At 46.0% G+C, this 24,434-nt stretch overlaps 1 protein-coding gene across 1 annotated transcript; it reads left to right on the top strand.

The window, feature by feature from the left end:
• Window positions 1-22,573: 22,573 nt before the first annotated feature.
• On the top strand, window positions 22,574-23,674 carry BHLHE22 (basic helix-loop-helix family member e22). The gene has a single exon (XM_075550669.1). The coding sequence runs from the start codon at window positions 22,574-22,576 to the stop codon at window positions 23,672-23,674; it is 1,101 nt and encodes a 366-aa protein (XP_075406784.1).
• Window positions 23,675-24,434: the final 760 nt, after the last annotated feature.

Below are 24,434 nucleotides of genomic sequence, written 5' to 3'. Positions count from 1 at the left end.
TCTCCTCCTTCCCTGTTCCCCCCTTCCTCATGAACCCTCGATTGTTTATAAATTATTATTATTTTGTCATATCTTACACTGTCCGACGTCTCCCTTCACCCACTTTTCTGTTGTCCGTCCCTCAGAGAGGAGATTAGATGTAGATCCTTGTAATCGCTTCCCCTTTCAACCCCACCCTCCCTCCAGCCTCCCGCATCGCCACTCTCAGCACTGGTCTGGAACATTGAGAGACATGAGGTTTTCGATTGTGATTTTCAGAAGTACATCAGCAGGCCTTCTGTCCTAATCAGTCTTACTGTGAAATCGCTGCTCAAAACTGTTCTGCGTGGAAATAACTCACAGTAACACGCCATGCTAAGGGGGCGGGGCGACTGTGCCTGGGGTGCACTGGCCAGCAAGTCATCTGGTGTCGCCCTCATGGAGGAGAATTTTCCTTCTGACCCACCAGCAATCCGGTCTTACTAATTAATAATTATAATGAATGCTCTTTGCTCAAGTTACTGGTGTAGTTTCCATCTTCTACATAGACCTATTTCCTGACAGATATCGAAGTCTGAGAAAGGGCCACTGGTTTACTCTGAGTTACATAAGCAGAGAGGTCAAGAAAGATTTTTTTTTTTAATTCTGAAAGTGCATTTAATTAGGGAAGCAGGATGTCAAAAGCACCCTTACGCGGAAATCCTTTTCCCGAAGGATGTGGCCGGTAGCAGGGAGAGGAGGGCGGAAGGGGAACCGAAGTCGGCAGAAGAAGCAACGCCCTCAAGAGAGGCACAGTAGGGAAGGCGTAGCGGGTAGCAGGCTAACGGACAGTCTTGTCTTATTGTCCACAGCGTGAGAGACTTCAATGCCACAAGGAAGTCTACAAACAGTGAGGGAACCATAAGAATTACAGCAGAGCTCCCCAAGAACACAAGACCACAGGGGGAAAGTTCCTGTGGAGGGAGCTGCCTTTGGTGGCAGGAAAGGTGGCTGGTCCTGAGACAGGAGCAAGAAGCAAAACCAGGCGCTGCTACCCACGGCGGTGAGAGTGGCTGCCTACTACCAGGATGGGCACTACTAAGAATTTAGAAAGAACCAGCAAGAATATTTCAAAAATATAGAAGCAAAAGGATAGAGATCTAGCATTAGATATGTGGATTTAACTATGAGGAAATAAGATTTAAAGGCAACAAACAATACATAAAGGGAAATGTATATTATTTTTCACAGATACAGACAATCTATGTGATAGTCACCATGCACAATTTCTGAATTGCTAAGGGAAGAAAAGAAAACTAACGACTATCAAGGGGATGTTATGGACTGGAGATGGGCACAATTGCCTTACAAACGTTCTCTCATGTATTGCATATTACAACCCGAAGAGGTCTCTCTCATCTCCAGTATACTTCTAAGTTGAGGAAACTGTGGTTCAATTCAGAATTATTAAGTAACAGAGGGAAGATTTAAACTCATGTCTGACTTCAAAGCTCAGGTTCTCACTATGCTATAAAACTGCTAATGCTCTGAGAATTCTTCTTTTTTTTGAGAGACAAGTTGGAAATTAAATATTACTTCTGTATCCCCCTTTCTTGCTTCTCAACTCTCTAAGAACAGAAGCTGGGCCCTGAAAAAAACCTTTGTATCATTTCCATCCAGTCCAACTTAGGTAAATTGGAGATGTGCATTAAGTGATTGTACAGCTGAATATAATGTCAGTGTTTTGTCAGTTTCGATAGGCACAACAGGATAAAATGAAATTGCTACAAAGGAAAGCGAGAAAATACTTTTTGAAAAAAAAATCCTAGGACAAAATAGTCAAGTAATAACCAAGATGGAAAACTAATAGATGGTGAAGATTTCTTAGGAAAGTATAGAAAATTGCAAATTTATGATGCAATTACACATATCACCTGAATGGTATGTACATGCTGGTGAGAGCAGAACATAGGTCCCGGTCAGAAAACAAAGATGCCATTCACATTCGGTGTCAAGTCTTAGTGCATTTCAGTAGATGCACTCAAAAAGTCTGAACACTATTGTCACCAATCAAGCACTATCGAATATGCTAAAAATACTTTATCTCCAAAAATCAAAGTAGAATTTAAAAATTACATTTCCATGTGTATGTTGAAAATGATTTTTTTAATTAAGTTGCTCTTAACACTTTCTCAGACTCCATTTGGGAAGACCAAATGCAGGAATATGGTTGTTTTAAAAGTCAGAATATCTTGCATGCAATTTTAACAAGAAGGAGTTAAAAGAGTCTAGAAGCAAAATAATACATATTCTAACAAAAGTTCACAGCTTTAAGTATCAGAGGAAATCATAATATGCAAAAAACGCAATCAGCAACATTTGCAAACTACATGTATGGAGTGTGGATACATCTGCTATACTATTTGATTAGAATACTATCATTGTGTTATGCGCTCAGCCTGTCAAAAAGTACCAGTTATCTCAGTTCCCCCAAACAACAAAATATTTAAACTTCTACACTCTAAAAATACACTCAGCAAAGCTTCAAAGTCAAAAATCATAAGGGAAAGATGTGAACTAAAGTTAAAACAGCAGTGTTTTGTCTTTTATGGAAAAACTACCTTGGTTGCTTTCATTAAATGGGACATGTTTCTTTGAGAAATACAAGTTACAGAAACAAAACAAATAACTTTATTCTGGAAGTTAGCCTCATCAACCATAGGTGACCCAGCCAAGACATCTCTGTCCATTGGTGGCACCATTCCCTGGGGCTGTTGAGTCGACGCTGTCTCGTGGTCACACCAAGGGCTCCAGAGGGTTTTCAGGAGCTGATTTGTAGGAAGTAGATTGCCAGATCCTTCTTCCAGGGGGTGAACTTGAACCCCCAATCCTTCAGTTAGCAGCCAAGAATATGGACGTTTGCACCGCCCAGTGACTAAAAATAAGCATGCATGCAGACAAATCATAGAAAGACAAATGAATATAGAATAGGAATTACTCTGTGCATGTTTTAAAATGATTTAGTATTGTTTTCATTTAGCAATAAAACCAAAATGAAATAGAAAACATTTCTAATATTTCCTTACCTGCAAAATTAATAAAAAATAGTAAAGAAAAAAATGGTGCTGTCAGAATGATTTTGGGTGTTCTAAATACTATTGATTTATAATAAAATTAGGACCTTATTACAGCTACATTTTTTGTTAATTAAATCTTTTTTCTTTTTTTGGCCTACCAAGGTTTGCCAAGTTTATATTGTATTCTGTTCTAGTAACCTATGTATATGCTTAGTCTTAGTCTTATATCGGGATCAAATGATGCTCACCTGCATTTCTTCCATCCATCCTCTGCACTCCTGAACTTGTTGTCTTTTTCAGGTCCCACTTAGTTGATCATCCACATCAAGCTGCGTTTCCAGGGAAGACTCGACAATGTGGAGCGTGTGGCTACTCGAGGAAGACTTTCTCTTGCCTTCAATAGACAGTTCTGATGACTGAAATTCTTTTTGTGTCATATGTTTGCCTCAGAATTCAGCTTGTTTTATTTCATTGTTTTCAGACATTGAAGAAACCTGAGACCAAGCTGACCCTGCCTCTAATAAATGACCTCCAATTTCGACTTAAAAGACACAAACATTCCTTTTTTAACCTGTAAAGTTCTGTGACACTTTACAGATATGAGATATGATATGAGTCTATATGAGTCTAGATTGCACTTCCCATATTAAACGACTCTGGAACCTGGTGTGTCCTCCATGTCTGCAGATTCAGTTCTGTCTTCCTTTATAAATTGAAAATCAAATTGGGTGTCTTCAGATCATTTCTCTTTTATTAATTATATTTTCTACTTCAGAAACACCAATTGTCCTAATATTGGGCTGTTTCTTCCATTTATGATTTTGCTCTAGTTCCACAAGACTTTTTACTTTTTCCTTTGAATTAAATTGTCTTCTAGACCAGCAATGTGATTTCAAGCTATATTTGCTTTTTGGTGTGTTTGAACATCTTAATTCTGCAGTGGTGCTTGACACTTCAAAAAGGAAACTCTGGCGTTCCAGCATAATTACTGAAACACAATCAGGAAACAGCTAATGGAATTGGGCTGTTACAAATGAAAATGCATTTACACTGCTTATTAAAACCAAAATAAATGACGTTTGGATAGTAAGAATCCATGCTTTTGAACCTACTGCTGCCTCCGACATCCTTCTAATGGCAATCATACCCTGAACCACTTTGTTTGAAAACAACCACAAAACAATATGAACTAGACTGATGAGTCGTTGGCTACTTGCATAACTGCCCTTTCTGTGCCCGATGTCCAGAGCTTTAATCCAGTGCCTCCCCACCTAGAACAGAGCGATTCAAGATGGAGTTCGGTGATTGCTGGATTTTCTGCTACGTCTCAATTCACTGAAAAAAAAAACAAGTATTTAATAAAAATAACCCCTCCCCCACTTAAAAAAATAATTTCCCTAGCATTTTGGGGGCTAATTCGAGTTTCTGAGGAAACTGAAGTGTGTGAGTAGTTTAATCTCCTTTTATCTTCTTTTCTTTTGCAAAGACAGCCTCAAATGGTGGAAATAGAATCTTGGAATCAAGGGCAATAAAAAAGATGATCATGGCAAAATCAAATATCACAATAAAGAAGTACAGTGTTGCCCAAGGTAGTAGACTCTAGCTAGTGGGAAAACTGGGACCAGAACCCAGGAGAGGCAGTGTCCTGAACTTCATTCCGACCGGAGGAGGACACTGGGTTGGGTCCATAGGGTAGCTGTTACCCTCTTTCCCATGGGATCCTGCTTGAACCCCTTCAGGGAACAGCCAGTCCTTACTCATTTCCCCTGCGGCTGCAGGGGGGTGTGGAGAGCAAGAAAGGGAACAATCTACATTTCTGTCGACGGTTTGCAGAGTTTCACTGCCAACATTTGATCCTTTTTATAAAATAAGATAAAGTATGGAAGCATTCACAGCTACAAATTAAAGTAAAATAGTAAAAGAAATAAGATGAAAGTCAAATATACTTCGTGAAAATTACCAAATATCCTAGAGACCTGATCAGAAATAAAGACTCAGTGGAAAGCAGAAAGCCCTGTCGAGATGAGGCATTCTCCCCTCCAAATCTTAAGTAGTTCCAATGACTTGAAGTACCCACATTCTGCTCTGCATTGGCCCAAGTGGGAAATTCATAAAATATGCTGTCGCTTTCTAACACAAAATATAAATATATGCTGTGGTGGGTTGCACGTTGGGGTACCAACTTCAAGGTCAGTAGTTTGAAACCTCTAGCCATTCTGTGGGAGAAAGATGCGGCTTTCTACTATGGTAAAGAGTTACGGTCTCTGAAACACCCAGGGGGAGTTCCACTCTGTCTTAAGGGTCGCTGTAAGTAAAAATTGACTCGATGGCAGTCACTTTGAGTTTTTAAGGCTCATTTTGGATAAGTTCCTCTGCGGCTTCCAGATGATGTCTAAGCCTAACAGGTTATGCGTACTTATTACCTCTCTTTCCCCCAACAGGTTTATTGGTATATCATTTACATAGGATATAATGGAATAGTTCAATCGTTCAATCCTCTCAGGGGAATTGGGCAATCACCACATCTATCTTAGAACATTCCTTCCTTTCGGAAGAAAACTCTGTACAGGCCATTGTGAACGCGATGGTGCTGTCAACACAGATAAAACGAGGAGTTTCACAAGGAAAGGGAATGCCTGCCTACCTTGGAATAAAGATGAAATTCTGCTGCTTTACACTATGGATAGACATCAATTTTATACAGGGAATATCAAGTTCTCATCCATGAAATAGTGAATTAACTGGCAATTGGAGGAATCTCTAAAGCACCATTTCCACAAATTTGGATCGTTACCACTAGGTGACACTGGCACCATCTGGGCTAATGCTAAGGATGGTTTCTGCGTGCTCTGGCTCCCGAAAAGCCTACTCGAAAGGATGCTCAAGGCTGTGACCTTCTGGATCCAGACTGCTTGGCCGTCTTCCAAGGTGGCTCTCAGTGGATTGGAACCTCCAAACTTTTCTGCTAATAGTCTAGCACTGGACCATTTTGGACTCGGGTGACCTCATGCCATAGCTTGATCTAGATTATGGGACAGCTTCTCTCCTTTATAGCATTGGAGCTTCAGATGCATGAGCATGTATCTCATTCAGAGTTCTGTGGTTATTAAAATGCAACCCGTGAACAAAATATTAGACATCTGTTTCTATTTAAAAATGATATTAGAATCAAGGCCTACCGGAAGATAGTGCCATTGACAACCATTGGAGATCCGGAGTTCAGCTCAGCTGTGAATTGAGCTGAACTGCCCAGCACTGAGCTGGACCAAGTGGGCGCAGATAGATAGACTGCTGGGAGGTTTAATAGATCTTGTCACCAGGTACCTTAGTTTAGCTTCCAAAATTACTCTGATGTGCTTCAGAGAGATGGGAACTTTCCTGATTCTTTCCCTTCGTGTGTGGTTTGAACTCCCTGCTTAATCTTATCAGGAAGAAAGAAGCATCGCCTTTTATCCCTTTAATGACTTTGGAAGCAAACGTTCTCCTCGAAGACTGTTCACTGCTTCAAATATAGACTGAAGGACTTCTTGCTGGAGTTCTCTGTCTTTCTTTACCTCTCGAATCTACAGGTGGTTCAGAACTGTCACCTGTTGCTTGTCACATTCAGTGAGAAGGTACGAGTTGGCAAAGTCAGCAGTTAAAAACTACCAGCCATTCCTTGGAATGAAGATGAAGTGTTCTACTCCCCTACAGAGATCCACTCTCAGAAACCCTCCGAGGCAATTCTACCCTGTCATATAGGATCACCACGAGTCAGCACGAACTCAACGGCAGTGACTCTGAGTTGCGGTTCGGGTAGCTACATTGCTATCTTTTAAAGCTCTTTCAGAACTTCTTTCAATATGGAAGGATCTCTTCCCCGCAGATTCATGCAGGACTGCGGTCAGCTTTTGAGCTGGAAAAGCCAACCTGCCCCTCCCAACAATTTAAAAATGGTTCGAGAGGTAGAGATATATTCTGACAAAACAAACGAAATCTCCATGATCTGATTAATGTCCTTTATGGACCAAAGGAGCTGCACGTGGCTCAAGAGCCACAGCTTGCAGCACGCTGACTTAAGTCGTCCTGTTGAGTAAGCGAAGAGGCCTGGTGGCTCCGTGGTTACATGAGGGGCTGCGATCCGAAAGGTCAGCAGTTGGAAGCTACCAGCAGCTCTAGGGAAGAAAGGTGAGGCTTTCTCCTCCTGTAAACAGTTGCAGTCCTGGAAACCCACAGGGGCCATTCCATCCTGTCCTAGAGGGGCACTGTGAGTCGGCATCAACTCAATGGCAGTGAGTTTGGTTTTGATTTTATACAATAAGTCAGGAGTTCTGGTGAGACATGGGTTATGTCTTGAGATGCTCCCTGCAAGGTTGGTGGTTCAAACCCACCAGCAGCTCTGGGGCAGAAAGATGAAGGTTTTGGTTTCTACAAAGATTTAGCATCTCAGAAATGCACAGGGGCAGTTTTGTGTTGTCCTATGGGGTTGCTGTAGGTCAGACTAGAGTGGCTGGCAGTGAGTTAAATGAGTATTAAGATAAGGAACCCTGGTGGCACCGTGGTTAAGGCCTTGGGCTGCCCAGGGAAAGGTCATTGATTTGAATCATCCAGCTGTTCTGGTGGGTGGGGGTGTGAGGCTGTTTGCTTCTGTAAAGATGTATAATCTTGGAAATACTATGAGATAGTCCACCTCTAGTCTAAAAGACCATGAGGTGTCTGAATCAACTCTAGGAGGGTAAGCTGGGCGCGTTTCAGATCTTCCCATGTCCGTCCTTAGAGGGACATGCTCTCTTGTCTTTCCTTCTGTTTCAGTATGACCTTGACATTTACAGAATAGAATTACTTTAAAGCTGATAGAGATAAGGACCGCGTTCTCATATGCTAATTAGCACCAGGCTTTACAAAAAATCACCTGTATTCATTTAATAAAGGAAAGGGATATTCTTTTCAACTATTGGTAACAGGACTCTGGTAGTGCTGTGGGCTTGCTCTTGGGCTACTGTGTTAGTCTGGGTAGACTAGAGAAATCCAGGGAGACACACATGTATAACAAAGAACTTTATATGCAAGAGCAATTGAATATTGAGAAAACATCTCAACCCAGTCCAGATCAAGTCCATAAGTCTGATATTAGCTCATATGTCTGATGCCAATCTACAAAGTCCTCTTCAGACTCACTCAACACATGCAATGACACCGAATGCAGGACGATCACAGGCCAGAGGGCGGGAAGTCTTGGGGATCCAGTGGCATTGTCAGTATCTCAGCACTGGCAGGGGTCCCCACATGGTTCCTCCAGCTCCCAGGGTTCTACCTACATCAGGGTAGCTTCCTGTAGTGCTTCTCTTCAGATATGTCTCACAGGGAGTGAGCCTTGTCAGTAGAGAGTCTCCAAGGGAGTGAGGAGAGAGAGGGAAAAAGTCTTCCGCCTCCAAGGAGGAATATAGGAGTTCCCAGAATCCTCAGGAGAAGGCCATGCCCACACAGAGGCCTCGTTTGCTCTGGCCTGATTGACAGGCCAAACTCTACCCCTTCACTCGTAAGTCCTCTCAAATTGACAACAGATTATGTAACTACCACAGCTATTAACCATGGAATTGATAGTTCAAACCCACCACCTTCTCTTTGGACAAAAGACGAGGTTGCCTGCTCTCTTAGCAATTTACCTCCGCAAAGCACTATGTAAGTTCATGAGCCCGAATCTTCTTGATGTTAATGGTTTGGTTTTATCTATAGGTTGTTTTCAACATGTCCACTGCATGCCATACATATTTCAAATAAAAAATAAACCTATGCACATAAAAACGCTATAACATCAGTTTCAGTAACTAGAAAAATAAAGGGATTTGATTATACCCCCAAAGGGAAAACACACACACACACACACACACACACACACACACACACACAGCAAATAACTGTTCTGACCTATGGTAGTCTATGGATTGCTTTCTTTCTTTTTTTTAACATTTCATTAGGGGCTCATACAACTCTTATCACAATCCATACATATGCATACATCAATTGTATAAAGCACATCCGCACATTCTCTGCCCCAAGCATTCTCAAAGCATTTGCTCTCCACTTAAGCCCTTTGCATCAGGTCCTCTTTTTTTTCCCCCTCCCTCCCCCCTCCCCCATGTGCCCTTGGTAATTTATACGTTGTTATTTTGTCATATCTTGCCCTATCCGGAGTCTCAAGCATAATCAACAAAAATGATATTTCTGGATCTTGGCACATCCAGCTACCAACAGATGAAGAATGACTCCGATGCTTTGACCAGCACCCGAGTCGCAATGGCTCCACTGGCAAATATAAAAATAGCCTGGTGCCGTTCGCGGCTACTTTTCAGCGAGGAGTCATTTCCTCTGAAGGCCCAGCAGCGCCGCCGGCAGGTAGGGCAGCACGCCGTGAGAGGCGGGTGGCAGTTCCCGAGCGGCGGGTCTCAGGGTCGCAGCAGACACATTGATCTTGTCAGCGCTGCTCGGGTGCACAGGAAATCACACTGTCAGCATGGCTCCTTCACATTCAGATCGCAATATATTGAGAGTTTATGTCTGGAGATGTGAACGTCACGGGGATTTGTTGCCTGTGCCGTCTCTTTAAATACCCACCTGAAAATCCTTAAAAATCAGTTAACCTGAGCCTGCAATGTTACTGTCAATCGCTTAAATTGCTTCCCATCATTTCATTTAGCACAGAACTTCTAGTAAAGGACCATAGCTGAGTGAGGCTTACCACCTAGGTCCGAATAAAGGAAAACTGTACATAAAGGGGAAAATGACACACAAAGAATGCAAACTTACTCCGGGCCAAAGCAAGTTCTGGTACAATGTGGCCTATAGACCCACCAGGACGCCTAACCAGCTATGTTTGAGAGGATATAACTTTCATATTTTCTTAACTTTGTCAGATAAACAGCAAACTTAATTCAGGGGGGAAAAAAATCTACCGGAATGGATTACCATAACCAGAAACTCTGACATCTAAATCAAAAGTCACTTGAGTTGGAAAAGGTTTAAGTTTTTTCAATAAATTATGTTTTATAATGACTATAAAAGTTATATAGTACACAGAGGCTAGCTGGAGCTAGATGCTTTACTGTGCCTGAATTGCAGGGAATAGTTTCCAAGACATAAAGCTGACAATCAGATAGGGGAGTGTGACTGGAAAATAACAGTCCCTGAAAGATTAAAGTGTGATTTTTAGGAACTGCCAAGACAGCACCGTGCACGTGCACGAGCCCAGAGGACCAAGTCACCATACAAACGAAACACCCACCACCACCTCACCAGCTGAGAGTTACAATGTTGCTTCACAAAAGCCGTATTTCTCCCATTAAAAAGAAAACAAAGCATACAATTCCATTATCACCCGAAGATAGAAACATGAAATGGCTTCATGTACAAAGCAAAATTGAATTGCTCTTTTTGGAAACTCAATCAAGTTGCTAACTTTGTAATATGATCACTAAGTAGTTTGTCATAAATTTTCCTCGTGAACTTAATGAATAGTCAAGGAGAAATATCTGTGGCAGTATGAATATAGATTACTCATGAAGTAATTATTATTTTGAACACATTCTCGATCAAAGCAACATGAAAGAAAATGATGTTAGGTCACGACATTTGGGTGCAAAATTATGAAGAGCAAGGATTTTAAACAAAAACTGTTGTAATTGTTTTTAAATGGGAATGACATTAATAACATTACAAAGAAATCAAGAGGAAGTAGATTTTACTTTTTTTTCTTAAGACGTTTTCATTGTTCAAAAGAACTGCAAAAAAAGAAAAGAGAGAGAGAGAGAAATCACCACAGTCACTCAACTTGTAAGTATTTAACGTGACCTGTGGAAAAATCCAATCCTGACCTTCCAGTCTCAGTTCTGCAGAGAGGCAGTTCGCTGCTCAGTAAAATTCTTTTAGCTTTTTCACGGCGTGTGTTTACACATGTGGGGCTTTCAAAAACTAACTTAATTACTTTGCTGCAGGCGTTGAGACTATACACAGCAGAGCACAGACCAATTCAACAATTTTTCATGTACAATTCAGTGACATTGCTTCAAGTCCGCCGACGTTAGAGGCATTCTCAGCTCCACTTGCCCGTGTTCCTTCTGCACCACCTCCTGCGCCCTCGTGCCCCCTGCCGTTGGCATCTCACCTGGTGACTGGCTGTTATCAATCCAACTCCACACAGACAATCCTTGAAAGAGCACACTATTGAATTTGATTTCTTGAGTTTGTCAACTTAATTATGCATTACGAATGTCTTCCGATTTAGTACAGATAGATCCGCCTTACTTAATTTTTATCTTATTTACTTTTTAATCTGTATTAAGGAAGGTATCATCTATGTACCAGGATCTAATCATTTACTTACTAGAGATATTTAGGTGAGTTCATATTTTCTGCCATTTCAGACCATCTCTATAGCATATGTTGTTGTTGTTGTTGTTGCTGTTGTTAGGTGCCATCGAGTCAGTTGCAACTCATAACACCCTCTTTGCAACTGAGCAAACGCTGCCCAGTTCTGCACCATCATCACAATTGTTCTTCCGTTTGAGCGCCATGCTGCAGCCACTGTGTCCGTCCATGCAGTTGAGAGCCTTCCTTTTTCTCCCCGCCCTTTCCTTCACCAAGCATGATGCCCTTCTCCAGGGACAACATGCCCAAAGTACCTGAGCTGAAGTCTCACCACCCTTGCCTCTAAGAAGCATTCTGGCTGTACTTCTTCCAAAATAGATTTATAGGACATGTATTTATGCGTGCCTTTATTTCTGTTGGAGGGGTGCTTGAGGCACAGATTTTATATTATCTTCCTCAAATGTTTGTAACCTTTTCCTGACAGCTGTCCGTGTTGCTATTTTTTTCTTATTTCCGGAGAACATTTTTAAATTGTTGGTATTTTCTTTTTATTTATGAGACTGAATAACTTTTATGTCAGTTTTGAACATTGGCATTTCTTCTGTTCATTACTAAATCAAATCTTTTTTTAATTTAATTGAGTGGCTTCTTGTTACTTTGTAAATGCTTTTTGTATATTTGATGTGTTTATTTTTCCTTGCTTTATTGTCAGTTTTTTTAAAAACATGATTGTAAAGTGGTTGTGTGAAGTTAAAGTACAATGTTATTCCTATGGCACTCTTTTGATTTTGCCTTGCTTAAGAAGATCTTTCTACTTTTATTTTAAAAAGAGCCATGGAGTGGTTCCATTATTTAAACGTGTTTCTTAATCCAAATATATTTAGTGCTAATTATAAGAAAACCATATGACAACATTCAAGTCCAGATTTTCTCCACGCACTTAGAGAATAATGAAAATTAAGTAACAGGTTTTAAAGGAACAAAATATTTCAGACAAACCTGGTTATCTTTCTTGAAAAGAAATAACAGCATTAGTGGGTAAAGAAAGGCAAGATGTGTGACAAATTTTAAGCCTTTGCCATACATTGCCATACATTTGGTTTTCATTAAAAACTTAATATAAATTGGCTTGACGAGGAGGACTTTAACTGCATTAGTAACTGATGGATGGATCATGAACAGGAAAATAATAGCATGTATGTGCCCAGCCACACTAAGAATAGAGAAGAATAGAGAAACACCACACTAAGATCAGTGATGGGTCTGTATTCACTGAGTATTTATCTTGATGATCTAGGAGGAGGGAAGAAAAATGATGCAGTCGCTAACTTGACCGTCACTAAATTGAAAGAGGTGTAGGAAGCATTTTAATTGACGGGAAGGCTAGACACACAGCAGGACCTCAACTCCACAGATATTTCTTTATGCATCAGTTGTTCCCGTCAGATCGCATGACGGTGACTACTTTGTAACTGATTTGAGACAAATCCATCTAGCGCTAGACAATAAAAAGACAGCACAAAAGGTTGTGCTACCAGGACAAGAAGAATGGTTCACCTAGGCCCTGTCAGGAGTGGAAAATACAATGAGAAATCAGCCACCAAAAAAAGCGGCCCCTCCTTCCTATGACTTTCAAGATCAAGCACTGAGAGTGCTCTGAAACCCTGCAGGTCCCCAAAGCTGTGATGGTAAACTCACTCTCTGCCATCCCGTTTATTCCAATTTATGACAACCCCACAGCACAGGAAAGATCGACCTCTGCGGGTTTCCTAGACTGTACCTCTGTATGAGAGTACGAAGCCTTGTTTTCACTCCCACCAAGCAGCAGATGGTTTCGAGCTGCTGACGTTGTGATTACCAGCCAAATGTGTACCTGCTATGAATGCAGAAAATACATAGAATAATAAAAATATTCTGAGAAGCCAAAGAAAGAAAGTAAACAATATGGAAACCACAGATATTCCTTGAAGGTGACCGAAATGGTAGAGATGAGAGAGTTGAAGCTGCAGAATAAGGTGCGGACCTTAAACTCACTCAGCATTTTGTTGTTCACAGAAGGCCTCCACGTAATCGCCTCTGACGAGTGGATGCCCCCGTGAAGTCCGGGAAGGCATTGGCAATGCATCTTTAGGACGAAGAAAATTGCTAAAGATTCCGTAGGCATACTTTCCCGGTGGTCAGCTCTTTCTACTACACTCACTAGTCATACCTTTTAAATAGTCCCCAGGGAAGTACAATAAGATTCAGGCATGTATAGGAATTATCATATAAAATTATTTTTTAAAGAAAATCAGTTTGTATCTCTGTGAGGTAAATACTTCCCAAGCATATTGAATTGACTGAATGTTTTCTTTGGCCCCAAACTGCATATCTACCCTTGTTCTGCCTTCAGTCCTCTGGTCTTTCCTACCGTTTCGTTCCCCTGTCTTCCCTGCCGTATGTTTTCCCTTGACCCTGTGATAGTATATCGTGTACAGAGGAAGCACTGACTGTAAAATTAAAAGAGCCCCAGAGACAGACAGGATGTGGGAGACTCACAGGTGGCAGAACCCAGGTTGATGGGAGGGTTTCAGCCAGGAGCAGGAGCAATATGGGTGTGGCATTGTAAAGTAGCTTGTGCACCCTACAAAGACCAGACCTCAGTTGTCTCTCAGACCACAATCTTCCTCTTTGGGGGGTTCAGCGGGTTTCAGAGACACGCACAGCACTTGTGCCCCACCAAAAACAGCTCTGCCATTGAGGGGAGGCTGACTCAGCGAAACCCTGAAGGTCAGGGAAGAACTGCCCCTCTGGGTTTCTGAGACTGGAGCTGTTTACAGGAATGTGAAAGGGCCATCTTTCTTCCAAACACCGGCCTGGCAGTTAGCTGAACTTGTAGCCACTAGCCCCCAAACCACTATCCCACCAGGGCACCGTTTCAGGTGGTTCCCGCACTAACCCCGCATGTGAACGACGAATAAAGGAGTTGTGAGCATGTCCAACAAGTTACGCTGAGTATCCAAGACACCCTTGCTACAGACCCCATTTTGAAGTTTTAGACGTCAACTGGACTCAAGCAGGGCCAGGAAAGGCCCAAACCAGTAATCTTGTACCAAAAAAACATAAACTGATTCTTGACTAAGATAACGGCTCTACAAAAAAACCAAAAACAGGCTTATTATGTAAGCTCCGAAGACACTATGCTGCAGATGGCATCTCCCCTGCAGGTCTCTGCTCTTTAATAAACCCCTTAACACAACTCTGATGTCTAGTCTTTTAGTCTAAGCCCCGTCTTCCACGAAAGTTCTTGAAAAGAAGGGTGGCAACTCAAGGGAATAAAAATATTTAAAGGCAAGAAGTTCAAAATAACCTTCTTGGACAATAAATTAACAAGAACCAAAAAACACCCCTTCTCAACCATGAAGACAATGGGAGAAAAGTGATTGCAGAGCAAGTCTGGACCTAAAGTTCTAGACCTAAATCTCAGGAGGCTTTAAAATTTGGGACGTGACCATTACGGCTTCCCTTTCCCCCATGTGTCAATGTGCATTCTCTAGTGGACATTCCACTGCAATAGACACGCTGGTTGTCTGGTACCACCATTGTATACACAGGTTGGTCCTCTCAGGTAGGCTGCCTCTATGGGAGGGTTCATCTAAGGCAGCGGTTCTCAACCTGTGGGTCACGAACACTTTGGGGAGTCAAATGACCCTTTCACAAAGGTTGCCCGATTCATAACAGTAGCGTAATTACAGTGATGAGGTAGCAACGAAAATAATTTTATGGTTGGGGGTCACCACCACATGAGGAACGGTATGAAAGGGTCACACCATGAGGAAGGTAGAAAACCACTAATCGAAGGAATCCTATTGGTCTTCAGACCTTATGGTCAAAGTACCCTGCAGCTGTGAAATCATTTTGACGTGCTTGCTCGCTGTTGTCGCTGAGTGCGGCCAAGCCAGTTCTGACTCATAGTTACATGCCCGAGTAGAACTGCCCCATAGTGTTCTTTAACAACTGTGAAGATATTACCGTATGCTAAATATTTTTTCCAAGTGGATAACTCAATCCATTTAGCTGTTAGCCAAATACATTTTAAATGAAAATGCTAAGCTAAAGGCTTCTGAAGCTTAAGTTAAAAATGATTCTGTGGAAGACACAGACTAGCTAGAATGGATAAAATGACCTCATCAAAAATGTTTGAGAGGGAGTCAAATCTATCCCTGTTAAATTTCAGAATTCAACTGTGAAGAGCTCTCTAGCTAACCATCTGTTTATCTAGTTCCTCCTTTACACAATCAGATTTCTTTCAAGCAGGAACTGTTATGCTAACAAAGCAAATTAGTTCAAATATTTGGCTTAATAGATCTTCACTTTAATTACTCAGATACGGTGCATCTTTCAACTGAAGAAAAGTTTACTTTTGTCTGTTGGATCTACAATATTTTTTAAAGATCGTAATATGATTGTATGCACTATAAAAAGCATCTCTCCTTTTATTTGTCTTTCAAGCAACCTGCCTGTGTGTGCGTGTTCTTCATGGGTGTCTCGGTTAACTAGTGCTGCTCTAACAGAAATACAGTAAGTGAATAGCTGTTTAGAAAATTCAGGGTTTTTTAACTGTGTGCGAGGCTTTGGTTCTGCAGGCAATTCCAACATCTGTGGACCCAATATTCTTTAGAGAGTTGTTATGTGTCTTGGCATCAATCTTCCCCTGGTTCTAGAAGTTCCTCAGGGCAGGGAGCCTCAGTCCAAATATGCACGCATTTTTGCCTCTTCTTCTTGGAAGAAATGAGACCCCTCTCCTCTTTGCTCACTTCTCTCTCCTTGTATTTCTTGTAAGATAAAAGCTGTGCCTCAAGCAAGGTGGGATTTCAATAGGAGTGTGACTTAAGGAAGAGTGTGCTTTGAGCAAAGGTGCGACTTGAGTCCTGCCTTCTTGGACAGGTGTGACTCACGACACATGAACAACCAGCCTGTCTCATTAACCTATGGGGCCCACAAGGCGGGAATCCTAGCCTAGCTCGATCCACACAGACTCTGGGGAGACACAATTCCATGCCAATGAGGATATAATCTCTTAGTTTTACTAGGCTTCAGTCTCACTTGTAAGGCAGTAAAGTTTAGAAAAATACTCAACCATACTTCAAAAACATATTAGCTCACAAACCTGAACTGTGCATCTACAATTTTATTATACGTCCTAAGTTTCTGGGAAAGTATTTAGTCTCCTTCTCAGAAAAGTAAGCAAACGAAACTGACTTTACTAGAAATGACTTCTTGAAAAAGAAAAGATTTATTGGTTAAAATACATGGCTATTTTTATCAACTCACCACTTTGTTTTCCATTACAGATTCGGCTAATACGTGAGCACACAGGCGTCTTTATATAGTTACTCTATCTTTTGCATAAAATGAGTAGCTCCCATCTTTATTTAGAAAAGGGTTTATTGCATCATAGTTTGTGCATGTGCATCATATCACATAGTGAAATCCGGAGTTCTAACTTGGAATGCATTACTGAAAGCTTCGTGATTATAAACACGATGTGTTCTTGTTGGTGGTTGCCCATGCAGGCGATTCTGACTCATGTGTCCAAGGAAACACTGCTGTGTGAAGCCATTGTTGCAGCCACTGTAAATGTAACATACAACGTCAGTTTACAAATAATGAGCTTCCAGAATTGTCTCTGAAACTTTCCTGGGACCTAGATTTCCATTTCGGGTTTTAGAATCACAATCCACCTTCCACTGCAGTCATGGTGGAGGTGTAAAATAAGGCGCGTTTCTGGAGCTCTTCCTCCAGCCTCCGAGCATTGTCGTCCCCCACCGCCGACATTCTCCTCATCGCCAGAAGATGGCGCTGTGGGTTTTAAATAGCGGAGCTAAGAATTCCAAAGCCCCGCTGAGACCCTCTTTCAAAGTGCTTCTTCCTGAACTCGTGGACGTGGGGCAAATTCTAAACGTGTTCATAAGTATCCAGGCTGCTGTTGTTTAGATTCATTTTGAAAAATAATCCCTTGCCAATATTGTTCAGTATTTGAAAGAGATACAATCTTAGGAAGACCATAGGTGTAAGTAACTCAAACAGGTATGCCAGCCACCGGAGGAGAAGCGAAGGGTCTGCGGGAGCGCATCCCACGTAACTAGACTGGGGGCGGTTCGCGCCGGTCGGCTCGTCTCTGTCCGCGTAATTTTACGTGATTGTTCGGGGCTCCGCAGTAACACGAAGGTGCCAACTTATTCCCACGAGGTTCCATCCTCTTCCTCCTAAAAATCTCCTAAACGTTAAGGACCCAGGTGTGCGCCCTGGGAGCGAGCTCGGGAACCCGCCTCCGGCCGGCGCGTGGGGCTCGGTCTCGCGGCGCCAGAAATGGAGTCTCGGCGGCTCTTCTTCCACTTCGGCACAACATCAGGCGGATTTGCCTCCCAAAGGACAAACGGCGGAACCTCTTTTCTTGAAAAGAACTAAAGAAAAGAACATCTCGAAGCAACTTTTCTCTCAACAGGTTGCAAGTGCTCCCGGGTCCCAGCGGAGACTGCGGGCAGCGGAGCGCGCTCGCTCGGGGATCCAGCTTCCTTCCGCTAGAGCCCGCTGGCCTCCTCGCCCCGGACAGACGGCGACCCGCGCGCGCTCTGCACGGACTGCTGTAGGACCTAGCAGTGGGAAACGGAAAACCCGCAAAACTATGTCAAGTGGCTCGAGCTGGAAGTTTCCATTTGCGTCGGCATTTAGTCGGCCTCACTCCTGGCAGAAGCGCAGGACGGTGACTCCGGTTCTGAGCCGGCCCCCGTTCAAGCCGACCCAGGCCGCCCGGAAGCAGGGCAACCAAGGCCAGCCGTCCGGAAACGTGGTGGGCGGGGAGCATTTGCAACTTCAAGGCCAGCGAGCTGCTGCGGCCCAGGGTGTCCCCGTGTGCGGCGCGAACAGCGCAGACGCTTGCCAGTGCTGCGCGCGCGCGGCTGAGAGGGCTCGGGGTCCCACACCGGACACCCGCCCCCCCTCCCGCCCAAGAAGAGACAAGGATCCTCTGAGTCGGATGCCTCCGCCTTCCAAAGAGCACCGCCTAGGGAGTCTCCACCGCGCTCAAGGAATTCGCTTTTTTTCCAGAGCGCTCCCCAGAGAAAGTTGATGTCGTTTTCGTCAAAACTTGGCTTTTATTTCTAAGAAGGTTGTCATGTGGATAAAAACACGCACGCGTGTAATTTCCTCTCTCAGAACGCACACAAACCACCCACTCACAAGTGTTCTGAGCGATCCTAATTTTCAAATCCAGATTAAGGAATAAACTGCTAAACCCGGCTATAGAAACAGCAAGAGACTCCTGACTGCTTTAAACGACCGGTTTTAAGTTGATCTACTAGCCATCTCTTTTACCTTCCAGGCAAATATTAATCGAGGCGGTCACCGACAGTTTAAGGATGGTCTAAGAATGAGTTCAACGCTCTATTTCCATAGAGATACTGCTAGCGGTTTATTTTAGAATCCTTTCAGAACTTCTGCTGGAACAAAACGATGCGGGTTTTGGTTTTTGCTTTGCACAACAGGCCCTAGTGTCTGCACACCTGGTCTATATAGCACTGGCCAAGCCTGCTCCGTATCTTTGATGTCCCCTCGCGAGAAGGGCTATGCTGCTGCGCCAACCAGCCCAGCACCAGGGGCGCCCGCGGAGCGGTCGCAACTGCCCCCAGCCCGCTGCTAGTAGAGACCAGGGCTCCCGACCTCTCCAGTTCCTACAAACTCAGCTTCCTGGCCATGACCTCCACTGAAATCGCGCAGTCACCTTCCCTCCCTCCCTTCCAATGGTTCGTTTTAAGGGGTCATCTCTAGGCCAGAGGACCCCGCCACGGGCTAATTTCCCACCCTTCTGCAGTGCTTGCCAGCAGACAGAGCTTATTTGGGCTTTCCGTCTGCCACTTCTCCGACTTGTTAGCTACCTCAGCAGCCAGGGTCTTTCCCACCGCTTCTTGGGGCCATCAAGTTCAAGATGACCGCTTTCTAGAGGCCCTGAGTTCCGCTGGCACACAGGGAGGGCTGGTGTTACCTTTCCGCTCTTCGAGGATTCAGGAGGCCAGATCCCACTCCAGGGAGGAGAGGCCATTTGGTGACGATTAAGCCAGGTAGGAGACATCAGGCAGATGTGTTTTCATTGCCCTTTAAGATAAATACAGTATTAAGTGCCTGACAACTTCCCAGAAGCAATCAGCAAAAGTTTACGAGAGCATAAACCTCAAAGTCTATTCCCTGGGGGTTGTTAGAAGGCCCGCATTTAAAGCTTCTATAAATTCTTCGGCCATTTCCCAACTCCAGCTTTCCAGAGACGATTAAGCAGCAGCTCCGGTGAGGAAACGGGAGACATTTGCTTGAACCTGAAAGGGAAAAGTTAGACCAAAGTTTGTTCCCAAAGTTTGGATGGTGGGGAGAGGAAGAAAGGGAGGGAGGGCCGTGGAGGGATGGGTCTGGGAAGGCCCCAGAAAGCTCAGGTGATCTGAGAGTACCGCTTCCAGCCCCAGCCCACAGCGCGTACGTTTTTTGGCCCTAGGATGTTCTGCCACCCTGGTGAGACAGGACACAGCCCCACGTAGGGATCGCACCCAAGCCCGCACGCCTGCCCGGCCGGGCGCGATTGTTCCTTCCCCTTTCAGTACCCACTACACTGCACACACCACTAGGGCGCCTCGGGGGCAGTGTCAGCCCACCATAAAGGCAAGCTGGCGAAGAGTCAGGCACCTGCGGACCAGTGATGAAAGCCAGGGCCATGCCAGCCTTTATCCTCTCTCTAAGTGACCTGGGGACTTTGACAAGTTAGTGTCAGGCACACCGGGCCTACCTTTGTTTATAGAGATTCTTTGTTTATTATCCCAGTGCCAACAAAGCTGCTAATTGAAAAACAGTAACACTAGCGTTGTTTTTAGTGTCCTAAAGGGAGAGGTTAACACCTGCGAGAGACTGGAGAAGGAGGGGTGGAGAGATGGGAGTGAGAAAGAAAGGGAGGGGTGTGAGGAGCAAGGGGCCACAAGAAGGTAAGCACGTCTTTGGGTCTCCAGAGAGACTCTAGCCACCAGAGCCCCCTCAGCGGGGGGTCCCTGACTGGAAAACCTCCCGCCTCCCCTGCTCCTTCTCAATCTTTGGGTGCCAATAATCCGAAGGCGTTTAGGTAAACCAGGACTGCTTGCCATTTCTGTCCCTGTGACAGTGACTCTGGGTCACTTACATTGGGAAAAGGCCGCTGGGCCCCCTGTCCTCCTCACTAGGTGAAAATGCAGGCGTTGCGGGGTCGCCTTCTCCCTTCCTTGACGAAACAAGGTGCCCAACTGTTCGGATATTACCATCCAAAAACAGGTTCTGTGGCGAACCTCATTTGTGAATCTATTACAGAGATTAATAGATTATTTCTCCTTTTTCAACTAATTCTCAGTGGGGAAATTTAACCATATGGTAAGGAGAGAATTAGAATTTCATCACATTAGAGCAAAATGTAATGAAAAGAGTCCAACACCTGGGGCCAACTCTGAAAGACACAATTAAAAGGTTTTTAATGAAACCCCAGAAACCAAAAAATTTCATAGCCTTCAGTGATTCTGCCACATAAGAAAGATTTATTGGAGGTGTTGGGAAATATTGTTTTTACTTATGTCATAAGTATGAAAACCAGCCGCTAAATGCCACTTGCTACCAAGGGTGGAAAGTGGGGGCGAGGGGGACCGCGTGCACCCTTTGCCTGCGGAGAGGAACTCTCCTCTCCCAGTTCTCCCTGCACTGACCCTCAGACAGCAACCGGGGCAGGTCCAGATGACCCCTAAAGGACTGGGAACAGCAGTCCTGGTTACACTTCCAGATAAATAAAAATGCAAAACTGCCCCACTGTGGGGGCGAACGGATCTCACTCCTGCAGAAGCTCACAACTAGATTTGAATCTTCAAGAAAGTTTGAGGGACCTTTTCCTTCTGTTTAGGAAATAGTGCGTTTCTTACCCACCGTCGCTAGAGCAGTGACTTGCGTGGGGCTGCAGAAGCGTCCCCCATCCCGCCCCTCCAACCACTTTACCAAATCTAATAGCCAACATAATCAACTGTGTGGTTTTTAAACTTAATTTCTTTTTCTGCATCCGGGTGGGAAATAGGGAGGCGTGGGTGGAAATACGGCAGGGACAGTGTATACAGTAGGGGCGAACGGCGTCTTTCAGCTCACTAGCGGACAATCTAAAGTGAATTTTGGGAAAACCAGCAGGGACACCACCTCCCCCAGACAAGAACGGAACAGAGTGGAGTGTAATCCCCGCCTGGAATGGTGACTGAGCCCAGCCCGGAGCTGACAGAGCAGTGGCAAGGGAAGGACAGTGGGGGTGGGGTGGGTGGGTGCGGTGAGGTGGGGGCGTCAGATTTCCTGGGGACTCCCAGGCTTCGCCGCTGATCCACAATTTGCTGAAGGAGCAAAGAACATCCTCTGCTCTAAGTAGGGCTTTTAGTGTGCTCATTGATGAGTGAAAGTCGCCACACATGTCAAGCTAAAGGCAGTTGTTGGGTTACTAACAGGACCCAGCGCCTTGCAAACATATGCGCTAAGCTGTGTATACAGATGGCAGGCAGAATAATGGAGCCGGCGCCTTTTATAAAGCTCTAGGCACTGCTGTCTTCAGACCTGGGAAATGAAACTATTCAGACTTGCGGCCAGATAGCGCCTGCGATTGTTTGTTACCGTTTTAATCCTATTAATTAAAACGTTAACCTGATTGGGTAGAAAGGCGCTGTCCCAACAGGCGAGTCTTCTTCATAATAACCTACTCAGAGATAATGATGTAAAAGACTCCCCCGTCTGTGGCGGCGGCTGGTTGATGGGTCCGGAAATCTCTTGAAGGTGAATTCAAGCAAGAGGAACGGTGCGGAGAAGAGGCGCCGGGCTGGGCTCAGCGCGGCGGCGGCGGCTCCACTCCCCGCGCGCCCACCCTCCCACCATGCGGGGCCGCGGCCCATGGTGAGCCCCAGCAGCCAGCACCATCGGCTGGAGACGAAGAAGAAGAAGAAGAGGAGGCGGCGAGCGCGGGGGAAGGCGAAAAAGAAAAAGAAAGAAGGGGAGAGGGCTGCCGGCGGCGCGGGGACCGTCGCGCGCACCAGCCCCGGAACCCGGCTCGAGCGCGTCGGCGGCGCCGCCTGACTCCTCGGCCCGGGCGGCAGCGGCGGGAGCGGCGGGCCTGGGCTGCGCGCCGGCGCCGGACCATGGAGCGCGGGCTCCACCTCGGCGCGGCCGCCGCGGGCGAAGACGGGCTCTTCCTGCACAAGAGCCTGAGCGCCTCGGCCGCCAAACGCTTGGAAGCGGCTTTCCGCTCCACGCCGCCGGGCATGGACCTGTCCTTGGCGCCGCCGCCGCCGCCGCGGGAGCGCCCGGCGTCCTCCTCCTCGTCGCCCCTGGGCTGCTTCGAGCCCGCTGACCCCGAGGGGGCAGGGCTGCTGCTGCCACCGCCCGGGGGCGGCGGCGGCGGCGGCGGTGGCGCGGGGAGTGGCGGCGGGGTGGGCGTCCCCGGGCTGCTCGTGGGCTCCGCCGGCGTGGGGGGCGACCCGAGCCTGAGCAGCCTGCCGGCCGGCGCTGCCCTGTGCCTCAAGTACGGCGAGAGCGCCGGCCGGGGCTCGGTGGCCGAGAGCAGCGGCGGCGAGCAGAGCCCCGACGACGACAGCGACGGCCGCTGTGAGCTGGTGCTGCGCGCCGGGGGCGCGGACCCGCGGGCCTCTCCGGCCGCCGGGGGCGGCGGCGCCCAGGCGGCCGACGGCTGCTCCAACGCCCACCTGCACGGAGGCACCGGCGGCCCCCCGGGGGCCCCTGGCGGCAGCGGGGGCGGCGGCGGCGGCGCGGGCGGCGGCGCGAGCGGCGGCGGCAGCAAGAAATCCAAAGAGCAAAAGGCGCTGCGACTCAACATCAACGCCCGGGAGCGGCGGCGGATGCACGACCTGAACGACGCGCTGGACGAGCTGCGCGCCGTGATCCCCTACGCGCACAGCCCCTCGGTGCGCAAGCTCTCCAAGATCGCCACGCTGCTGCTCGCCAAGAACTACATCCTCATGCAGGCGCAGGCCCTGGAGGAGATGCGGCGCCTCGTCGCCTACCTCAACCAGGGCCAGGCCATCTCGGCCGCCTCGCTACCCAGCTCGGCGGCGGCGGCCGCGGCGGCCGCTGCCCTGCACCCGGCGCTCGGCGCCTACGAGCAGGCGGCCGGCTACCCTTTCGGCACCGGGCTGCCGCCGGCCGCCTCGTGCCCGGACAAGTGCGCCCTGTTCAACAGCGTCTCCTCCAGCCTCTGCAAACAGTGTACGGAGAAGCCTTAAACGCCACCCGGGAGAGCGCACGAGCGACTCCACAGCAGAGGAACGCGAACGCTCGCGCCCCGCTCCCTCGATTTGGACCCTCTCCCGGCAGCGAACCACTTGCAGAAGAAACAAAGCAGGAAGGAGAAGTCGCAGAGACCCGCGGGACTTTCAGCCTGGTCCTCCCTAGAATCGGTCTTGGGGTGGGGCGGGAGGGGTGAGGGAGGTGGAGTTGGGATGGAGTTAGGGTTCTTTTCTTTTTGTCTCAGTAAAGTGGCAACTTCGGTGGCAACTTAGACCAGAGGAAGAAAAGTCTTCCTTTATGGGGGGAAAAAATGATAAGTTGAGAAGTCGTAGCTTTGCTATTAAGGCGTGGGAAGTTTGGAATGGCAAAATACTAATCCTACTAATAGTTCAGAATGTGGCTCACGCTCCAGGGGAGAGATGTGTGGGGTTGGGCTGGGGGCTTGACGGACAGAATATTCATTCCCACAAATCAGAAAGGGCACATGGAACTACATTTTGATTCTGAGCCAGGAGAAAAACTTGAAATGTACACTTATTTAAGTGAAAAAGATGAAAGAACAAAAGGGAGAGACATTACTATTGACAGGCTTGTATTTTTTTTGGGGGGGGGGGGAGGTCTCTGAACTTTAATCCTGTGAAAATGCTCAAAGTTTTGGCGAGAGTGATATAAAAGCTGACTGTGGCTGAAAGAACTGCATTTAAGAATATTTATGTGCACCTTGTTCCTTTCCACTTTGCAATGATGTGTAACAAT

Source organism: Tenrec ecaudatus, chromosome 5, assembly GCF_050624435.1.
Source record: "Tenrec ecaudatus isolate mTenEca1 chromosome 5, mTenEca1.hap1, whole genome shotgun sequence".
Taxonomy (NCBI): Eukaryota; Metazoa; Chordata; class Mammalia; order Afrosoricida; family Tenrecidae; genus Tenrec; species Tenrec ecaudatus.
Note: the sequence above shows the minus strand (reverse complement) of the source record. Positions and strands in the feature narration are given on the sequence as shown.

What these genes read in the sequence shown, in the direction of transcription:
- BHLHE22 (XM_075550669.1), top strand. Translation starts at nt 22,574, where the DNA reads ATGGAGCGCGGGCTCCACCTCGGCGCGGCCGCCGCGGGCGAAGACGGG.